Source organism: Dryobates pubescens, chromosome 29 (assembly GCF_014839835.1).
Source record: "Dryobates pubescens isolate bDryPub1 chromosome 29, bDryPub1.pri, whole genome shotgun sequence".
NCBI lineage: Eukaryota > Metazoa > Chordata > Aves > Piciformes > Picidae > Dryobates > Dryobates pubescens.
In genome coordinates this window covers 9631523-9641548 of record NC_071640.1, presented here as the reverse complement: position 1 = coordinate 9641548, position 10026 = coordinate 9631523, and the positions used below count along the sequence as shown (strand labels likewise).

General features: G+C 46.9%; 1 protein-coding gene across 1 annotated transcript in view; it reads left to right on the top strand.

The window, feature by feature from the left end:
• The first annotated feature begins 2545 nt into the window (after positions 1 to 2545).
• Positions 2546 to 10026, top strand: part of PAPPA (pappalysin 1) — a 205919-nt gene continuing 198438 nt past the window's right edge. Inside the window, exon 1 of the mRNA XM_009907093.2 lies at positions 2546 to 3109. Within this exon, the coding sequence (XP_009905395.2) occupies positions 2713 to 3109 (397 nt within the window). The 5' untranslated portion in view covers positions 2546 to 2712. The remainder of the gene's footprint in view (positions 3110 to 10026) is intronic.

Genomic DNA, 10026 nt, shown 5'->3' with positions numbered 1-10026 from the left:
AGCTTTCTCCACTGGAAAAACTGGAACCCACGTTATTGAAGCTAAAGAGCCTGCTCTTCCAGATGCAACATGGGCACAGCTCCTGAGCAGTTCAGGGGACTTGCTGAGTAGAGAAAGCAGTGTCCCCCCTAGCAGGATGCTTCCTGGTTTGTGGGTGAAGAGATTCATGTTACATCTTTGTATCTTTTGATTTGTCTTTTACAGGTTAAATTAGAATAGTCAAGTGCAGTACCTGGCTCTGATCTGATTGTTTCTTCTGAGCAGGCACGTACACAGAAGTGTCTTTTTTGCATCTCTCTGACTTCTTTGGGGTGTGTGTATGGGTATTTGGACTGTCATGTAGTTTGTTTCCTAGCTAACAATTTCCTCTTGATTGTTGAGAGGCTTAATGGCTCTGAGGTCTTCTGTTAAAAATTGTGTAGGTGTCATCAGGATTTTGTGCCTTTCCTGTAAGCAAGCCTTGTGGAGGGAAGCTCTGTATGGTTAGAGGAGCTGGTTGCTTGGAGTTGTTGATGACTTCTGGTGGAACTTTGTGGTTATGTCCAACATCTCTGAAATGCCAACTGTACATTCTTGAGCATTTGCAAATTAGTGAGACACTGAAAACGCCTCTCTTGGAAGCTTTGCAAGCATGCAACAACTCCTTCTCATTGAAAAACTTCCTTTCATTAATTTTATGGGGTATGCTTTAAGCGTCAGCAGCGATAACAACCTCACACTAGCAGGGCAATCTGTGAAAGCACCAAGATCCTGGTCCCAGGAAACTCTCCTGTGTGATTGCTGTTAGAGGAAAGTAAGGTATGACTGCCATTAAGGTGGAGATAGGAAGAAAGGGAGAGGGTTTGTGGATGATTTTGGTGTGATTTAGCTTAGTTCTACCGGACTTGTTCTGAGTGGAATAGTGGCCCATAGACTCAGAGTGTGCTACTGCTAAGTCATTTCCCCTTATGAAGTACCTAGAAAAATCCTTTTTGTTGCCATCAGGGGGAGCTTTTGAGATCTTTCAAGAGTGAAAAAAAATATATTGAAAAAAAAGAAAGAGAGAGAGAGAGAGAGAAAGAAGAAACGTCCCAGCTCAGAAACAGAGATCAGAGATCTCCAACCCAGCAAGCAGCCAGAATCTTACCTGTGGCTACAACTATGCCAAGGAAACCAAAGGAGCTGAATTCCTTAGGCTGAAAAATTAGCAATATGGAGAGAGGATTTTTTTACTCAATCCACAAACAAAATTAATAATAAAAAAACATTATTATTAAAAAACCCCCAAAATAAACTCAAAAATCAAAACCAAAACAAAACCAACAACAGGAGTCTCTGGAGCATTCCAAAGACAAATCCTGTTCTGTTCCTACAGCTTCTGGAAAGCAAATGCTCTTCAAAAAGCTTCTCTCCTTTTAGCTCCTGATGATTCGATGGGGACCTTTGATGCAACATTTGGATTAGCTGCACACAACTGCACTGAGGGGGACCACAAAAGGGGAGCCTGGCTGATTGCATAACTTTGACAGAATAATAATAGGAAAAGAAAGAATTAGGAAAAGAGAGAGAGAGTGAGAAAGAGAGAAAGAAAGAAAGCAATTAAAAGAAAAAAAAAATAATCTGAGACTCAAGTTTCAAGACTCTTTATGTGCTGCAGAGGAGCATAAGGTTTACCAGCAAAGTGCAACGGGGAGTCTGAGAGGAGAAATAGCTTTCTCTTTTGGCAAGAGAGAAAGAAAAGGAAAAAAAAAGAAGAAAAAAAAAAAAGGAATGTGTGTTTTGGACTGTACTGTGAAAGAAACCTGGGGAGAATGCAGAAAGGGGGGTGCAAGATGTTTGTCACATTGATCCATTCATCTTGATTGTCTTCTTTAAAAAAAAAAAAAATCAAGAAGAGAGGGAGGGGAAGTGATAGGGAGAAAGAGGAAGAGAGGAAAAGAAGAGGGAAAATAGAAAACAGCAAAAGTGTTTGAACCTCTGGAGCTATCTGCTCCTTCAAGCTGATTGATTAGTCATGATCCCTGCAGTTTTAATGGGAATCATTCAATTGGGAAGGTGGAGCACCCTAGAGTAGATTAGCATATTCTTGTTTACTCATCTTCTGAGGGGCTTTTTCTCTTTTCTTTCATTTTGTAGAGAAGAAGGGAGGGGGGGGGAGGTTGGGGGGAAGGAGGGGGTTGTGGCTTATGTTATAAAGGAGGCCAAAAAAATAAATAGATTAGAGCATCTTTTGGGGGGAGGGAAATCAGTGGGTCTGAGTCTTGGAGAAAGCTGTGGGGGGTTGTTTTGGTTTTTTGTTTTGTTTTTGAGTGTGTATGTGAGAGTGTGTGTGTGTGCTTTTTTTTAAGAAGAAAAAAAAAATAAAGGGAAGAAAATCCAGCAGAGAAAAGAAGAGAGAGAGGAATTCCAGCTGTGGAAGGAATAGAGAAGAAGAAGACAGATAGAGGAGGAAGAACAGAGAAATACATTTCAACCAAGAAGGAGTTTTGATTGATTTCAATTTCTATTTGTTTTAAGAGAGAGGGGGGGTGGGGGGGAGAGGGAAAAAAAAATCTATAAGCAGGAAAAAGAAAGAAAGAAAAAGAAAAAAAGACAAGAAAAAGCAACTGAGAAGGGTTATAAAAAGAGCAAATACCAAGAAGGGTGAACAAGAGAAGAAAGTCAAGGCAAGGAGGAGCCCAAAGCTGGCAGATCGGGAGGATTTGCAGGGGAGAAGGGGGGGGAAGATTGGAAATGCAGCTCTGGAGTTTGCTGCTGCCTCTCGCGCTGCTCCGCACAGCCCTGGCCAGCGGAGCCGAATGTGGGATGGACGAACGCTCCCGCCGGGCGCGGAGGGAGGCCCGGCCCGGCCGCCCGCTCCCCCGCGCTGCCCCGGGCACCTGTGCCACCCGCCTGGCCCGCGGCCGGCGCTCCACGCCCGGGCTGGAGCCGGGGCATGGCCCCCGCGGGAGGCGGCAGCGGGAGGTGCCGGCCGGCCAGGAGTCCCTGAGCCCGAGCAGCGCGCTCTACTTCACGGGAGACGGCGACCAGCTGCGGCTGAAAGCAGAGATCGAGCTGCCCCGAGATGCCTTCACTCTGCAAGTGTGGCTGAACGCCGAGGGAGGACAGAGATCGCCCGCTGTCATTGCAGGTGGGTAGCTGGCGTGCCTGGGGCTGCAGCATCCCTTCCACCTCCGTGGAGCCGGCGGAGCAGCCAGCTGCAGCCGTGCGTGTGTGCAGCCGAGGTGTGTGTACAGCCGGCTGAGAAGTGTATGTAACGGAGGTGTGCGTACACCCAGCTGAGAGAGGTGTGTGTGACGGAGGTGTGTGTACACTAAGCTGAGACGTGTGTACACCGAGGGGTGTGTGTGTGTAACGGAGGTGTCAGTACACCAAAGGTGTGCTCGTGTGTACACCAAGGTGTGTGTACACCAAGGTGTGTGTACACAGAGCTCTGCGTGTGTGTAACAGAGGTGTGTGTACACCAAGGTGTGTGTACACTTGAGCCGCGAGAGGTGTGTGTAGTTGAGGTGTGCGTCTGCGTACACCAAGCTGTGCGTGTGTGTAGCAGAGGTGTGTGTACACCAAGGTGTGTGGACACTGAGGAGTGTGTACACCGAGCTGTGCGTGTGCGCCTCGCAGCATCCATCTGCCCGGCAGCGCCTGTGGGAGCACCCTGGGCTGCCTCTCTTCTGCGTGCACCGGGTGAAACACCGGGGCTCGGCAAACTGGCTGGAAGTGTGTGCTGGCAGGAAAAGTTATGTAAACTTTTGCATAGGCAAATGGCAGCACCCTGGGTAGTTTCTTTCTTTCTGCGTGCACGGATTAAGAAGCAGATAGGAGAGGAAGCTCTTACGGTGGGTTTTTAACTCCTTTTCAGGTTGGAAAAGTGTAAACAGAGCGTTTGAACGTAGCTTGTCTGTGTGTGTGTGCAAAGCGACGTGTGTGCCTAGTGTGTGGCTGCAGAGAAACGCACAGCTCAGGTCCCTCTACGATTTCCTGAGTTTTGTCAGCTCTTCAGTGTACGTCGCCGTAACCTTTTTAGATGCAATGCTAGCATGTGGTTTCCAAAAAGCTATAAAAGAACTTTTGGCTATTGTGAAAGCTCAGATGAATCAAATGAGTTTATAAAGTTCCCAACCTCTCGGCACTCAGTGAGGGCTGGGACCGGCACTGCAGCCAGAGGATGTCTTGAGTATTTTTGTCTTCCCCTTAGAAATGGCAAGTGTAACACACATGATTGTAAGGTCAAATAGCCCTATAAAATCATTTAGCACTCAAAGCAGCTACCAGGCTGAGCTGTCTGAGCTGAACAATAACGAGGAATATTGCACTTTTCTGATTTAAATTTTATGAGCCCATCATGAATTTGGGTCCTTTTCTCCGCGCTCGCTCCCACTCCCCCTCCCTCCCTCCCGCCACCTCCCGCCCTCTCCCCGCTTTAGTGATAAAGTGCAGCAAAGTTGTCGTGAAATCGGATACTTTTCGGAGGGTTACAAACCCTTATAAATGTTGCCACATCCATCTTCGCTCTGAAGGAAGTCATGGAAAATGGAAATGCCCTTAAACAAAAAAAAAAAAAAAAAGAAAATAAAAGAAAAAAAAAAAGACAGAAAAAGAAAAAAAGGAAAAAGAAAACAAGTCAGAAAGAGAAATGGGTATTAGGAGGTGGGGGGAGGAAGACATGTTTTACAGTTCTTTTGGCAAGGAGATTCCCTGAAAGTACAAAGTTTCCATGTCCTAGGATGCCTTAAAGAGACAGGGAGGATTTCCCCTTTCCCTTTGACTGGAGTCACTTCCTAACAGGAGGCAGCAGATGCTTGTGCCGGTGGCACGGCGGCTGCTCCGGTCAGCCCAGCTCGGTACCGCGGCTGCTCCGGTCAGCCCAGCTCCCTCTCCCCTGCCACCCTCCCTTCCGTGACCTTCTCTGTCCAGGCTGCCCCATCCCTGACCCACGCGGCTGTCCTCTTGCAAGAAAGTTTCTTGGTTCTCAGGAAAACAGAACCAAAGATGAACTTAGCAGCGCATTTCCCTAACTTTCCCCAGTCACAGCTGCTCTGCTTGCTTGTAAGGAAGGGAAGTGGGGTGTGTGTGGGTGCCGGGGTGGGCAGGAGGTGCTGGGCATGGGCTGATCCCTTTTGCCTTCAGTAGAACAGGCAGATGAGTAATTTCATAGGTGAAGCAGATTATTTCTTGCTTTATTTCCCTTGACTTTCTCATAGTCCTCTGGTTCCCAGTCTTAACTTAAACTCCCAAGCTCAAAGTGCTTCTCTTCCAAGTTGGGAAAGGCAGAATTTGGGTTTGCACAGCTCTCATCAGTGGCAAAACACTGTCAGTGTATTTTGAAATGTGTTTAACCCAACACCTAAGCCCCCGTGTGTGTCTTTGGTGCAAGTATCTTTAATTTGTACAACAGGGAGCCTAGACAAACACACACAAAGATCATTTGTAGTAAAATACTTTAATTGGATGGGGGAGGTTGGGTTGTTGCCTGTATAAAACACTTGACCCATTTTATGCATGGAAATAACATTCCACTGTGAAAAATGAAAAGAAATGCCCCAGTTTAGCACCACAGAGCTCACAGCTCAGCTTGGGAGGACTTTGTGATTTTTATTTTATTTTTAAGCTCCCCCCCCTTCCCCCACCCCACACACTCTTGAAGAGGAGCCAGGTTTGGCTCTGTGTGTAAACACCTGGAAGAGGTCCAAGAGGAACTCACTTGGAGTATCCTCTGCACACCACAGCCTCCCAGACCTGCAGCAAGCTTAGGGAGAGATTACGCTTCCCTCAATGAGGAAATCAAGGGTTCTGGCTGCCAAAACTCTTGGCTTTCTCATTTTCACTGTTTTGGGATGTGAGAGACTCAGGAGCCCTGCTCTGCTGTTGAAACTGCATCTGTAGGACCCCATTGAAATCAAGAGCCCTTCTGGGTGTTAGGGGAATTGACACTAGGACAAATTTGCTGCAAATGCCAGAAGTGAGTTTCTCCCCAACTTCCATCCCAGTTGCAAAGTGAGAAACTGTGTGATAGTACACATCAGAGGGAGAGGGCAGGGTTGACTAAGGAAACCTTTTTTCAGAGTCCTCAGTCTACCTTCATCTACTTTCTACCCCCTGCCCTCTGCCTGTGTTGACTGCTTCCCTTCCACCTCTCCTTGCTGCCTTGCAAGCCATATAGGATCCACATATGTGCCTACAGGGGAAGCCGGTTGTGTCTGTTAAAAATCTCATGCAGGACCCAAGTTGTTATCAGCTTCTCTGCCTGAGCCCTGATATAACGGAGCTCTTCTGCTAATCCAGGCTACAGGAGTTTCTGTCTGGAGCCAACTCTCCTTACGTCACCCTCTGCTGCAGTATTCAATTTGTTTTCATAAATGGCTAATTTTACAGCGTGGTTAAGTGGGTTCGTCACTGTGCCGGGCCATGCCCCGTCTCTCTTGATAGGCAGTCCTCACTGCCAGGCTCTGCCAATTTTCACGCTGGTTGGCAGTGATGTTATTGCTGCCCTGTTTGACTTCGCTTATATCTGTTCTGGCATTTGTCAGGGAAAGCTGTTGGGGAAGGAGAAGCCTGACCCATTGATCTGTGTTACGCAAAAAAGCTCCGGAGCGTTTTCGGTGCCGGGCTGTGCTCTGCCGGTGCGGCTGCCCAGCGGACGCAACTCCCGGCTCGGGTGGTTTTGCCTGCCTCCCTCCCTCCCCGGGCCACATAGTTCTTGGACAAACGCTCCTTGGATGTGCGTACCTACCACACAGCACAGTACATCCCTCTTGTAAACACACACATGTGCACATGGTATTAATCATGCGAGCCTGCGCGCTTCCCCTGAGGAGCCTTTGAGTGCATCTCCAGTTGTGAAGGAAGGAGTTAAGGTCCAGAGCGTGGTCCAGCAAGGTAATCCACATGCCATGCAAACCTGGGTGCTTCAAAGCACCATCGACCTTGCTTCTGGTGTAGTCAAAGACATTTCAGTCCTACTGTGGAAATGCTACACTGTCCTAAGAAACAGGATCCTCTGAGTCCCTGTCAGTGTGTTTTCTGGTATATGGCTGGGGAGCAGGATAAGCTCATGTTTTCATAGGCATGAGATGTTGACTCTTTACTGGCTGGGAGCTGAGAGGAGTGGGATGAATGATCGGCAGCGGGAGCTGGAGTATGAAGGCGTGCCTGCTCTGAAGAGTGAGAGTTATTTGTGTTGTCTTTTGGGGTTTTTTTCCCTTCCCTGTTTCATTCTCCTCTGTCTCTATTCCTCTGTCTGCCAACAGAGAGCATGATCCCAACTTAATAAAGCTTCATATGTAAGGGAGTGCCTATGTTTTCCCAACTTCAGTCCTTGATGAGCATAAAACTGCAGCAGAATCCAAAGGGAAAGAAATGCCAAAATCCACACAGTGGAGCTCACTTAAAGCCACAGCTTTTGCATGTAAGAGACTGAGAAACGTCTGAGTTGGGGCCCAATAACTGGGCAATTATAGAGAGATGCTATAGACACTGCATAGGTCTGTTGTCTCCACAGGGTTAAGAACATGTGTTTACTTTTTGGGTTTAATTTGTTTCCCTTCTGAAGATTTGGAGTCCTATACTGGTTTAACACCCTTCAGGTAGAATTGGTGAGCTGGGTCCTGTCCCCAATGCTGATCCTTGTAGCAGGTGTGCTGGGAACTTGAGGATGCTTTCAACAGAGACTTTCATTGGTGTTAAAATAACAAGTGGATAGGTAATGCAGCACTTTGGCATCTTCAGCAGCCTGTTACCTTTTAATTGCCCAAATTGTCTTGTTTTGGCTCAAATGAAGTACTAGAATGAAGTACTAGAATGAAGGACTATAGGATAAGTCAAATCTAAAGCTTGTAGTTAGGTTGTTTATTTAGCAGCTGGCATGTGCCAAGTCCCAGGGTGATAGGCACAATGGGCTGAGAAGAGTAATGGCTAGACCGAAGTGACAGGAGCTTGAACACCTGTCCAGATGTTCCTTCAGGGTGATAAGCCTCCAACACACCACTGCTGAAGGCTGCAGGTAGCTGTGCAGTTTTGGCTTCCCTGTAGATGGGTTCAGTGATCAGCCTCCTCATGACTATGGATTTGGAAAGTTTGACTACTGATCTATACATCACAGGTCATCATTTACTACATATTTGCATTTGAACAGCACATTTCCTTCAGCATGCAGAAGCTGGGACAAGAGGCAGAAACTGGAACAGAGAAAGAATTTTTCTTTCCAAAGGTTTCCAATCTTAACCAGTCTGGTTCTTTAGACCAGTGATACACTAGAGTTAGAACAGCACAGAAGAAAGTTGGTGAGTTTTTGTTTGTGGGTTTTTGGTTGTTTGGGGTTTTTTTTAATCACTTACATGTAGACTACTCTAATTAATAGATTGATAATAAAAAGAAAGAGGGAAATTTGACTGTGTGAAGGATGGTAAGTTTAGATTCCTAAATGATGGATGGCCATCTCTGCAAGCATGGAGATGTGTCCCAAGCTGAACTCTCCTCTCCAAGCTTAATTTTGGCCTGTTTCACTTAGGAAAACTCGTGTGAGGCAGAAAGCAAGCTGGGGGGCTGGTGTTTGGAAAGAGAGCAAGAGCAGAGCTGTCCTCAGGGATTTGTGGAGATGTCTGGAGAAGTGCAGAGCAGAGCTGCGGTGGGCAGGCCTCAGTGGTGAGGGTGAGAAGAAGCCCTTGGAGAGCCTTCTCACGCAAAGCCATCACAGCAAGGCAGACCTGGTTGGTGATTCAGATGCCTGAAAGTTATTGCATCAGGTAGAAGCTGCTCTCCAGCTCCCCATGTTACCTCCCCATGTAACTCCATGGGAGGGCTCCAGGTGGCCAAAGGGATCCTGAGGCCATGGCCACACCAAGCAGAGGTGGAGGTGCCCAACACCAGCCTCAGGCACACATAGCAAAGTGAGGGATGTGCTTAAATCTCAAATCCTAGAGGTCTCACTGCAGCGACTGGGAGGTGTGATGCTGGCTCCCTGGGGACCCTAACCCAGACCCTCTCACGAAGGTAGGTGCCACTCACCTTTCTCATGAAGAATGTGACAGGTCTCTGCTTTCAAAGCCAGCCCAAGAGTTTCTTGTTGCTGTTCCATGAGCTTTGTGTTCTCATTAGCCTTTGCCAAGGGTGGGAGAGATCCTTGGCTGGGTGCATTGAACAACAGAGAGCTGAATGGCTGTCGGGCACCTCCCTGGTCACTGGGGCCTGGATAAATGCAACAGAGCCATGGCAGCTGGGTGGAGCAGGCATTTTTGGTGGAGAAATGCCTTCTTTGGAGCCTAGGTCTGGCTCCATCAGGATGTAGGTGCCAAATTCTTTAGGCCTGTCATAAAGAGGTGCAGATGTGACACTGGCCTGAGCAGCTTTAACCCAAAAATACTGCAGGACCAATAGGTTCTAGCTGCTCCCAAGACCCACAAGATGAAGCAAGTGCTTTCACTTTGGGTGTTCATTGCTCATGTTTGCCTAAGCCAGAAAAAAGGAGCCAAAATATAGTGGCTTTTTTCAAAAAGACACATTGAAAAAACAAAAATAAACCTTTCTGTGCCTGGGGTCAGCTGAAATGTTCCCATATAATAGTTTTGTTTCCAATTTTAGCTGTTGTTTTTTGGTGGTTTTTTTTTTCAACTCCTCTTTTCTCTGATAAAAATTATAGGAGCAGAAGCAGAGAAGGGACCACCTGGGTTGCCAAATTCAGTCCCCTGCAGTGTCAGGGATATAACAGCAGATAATTAGTCCAAACATTCAGCAGAACATCCACTTTGTAGGTTCTGATGTAGCGCAGGCCACAGAAAATTTCCCAGTGCTCTACTATAAGCCAAAGATTTTTAGCTCAGTCCAGGAGTCACCACTATAATGTAAGACAGGGCAGATTGACAGCATCTTAAGTACCTAAAATCCAAAGCATTGGTTTAGAGAAGTGTTAAGTATGAGAAAGAAAAACATTTGCTGGCAAAACGTAGTAGCTTTCTTAGATTCAGAAAGTGAAAAACGAATCAGGTGTTTTGACAGTTACAAAACTTCTATTGACATTTTAAGTCAGAATATTTGCCAAAAAATGATCCTTTC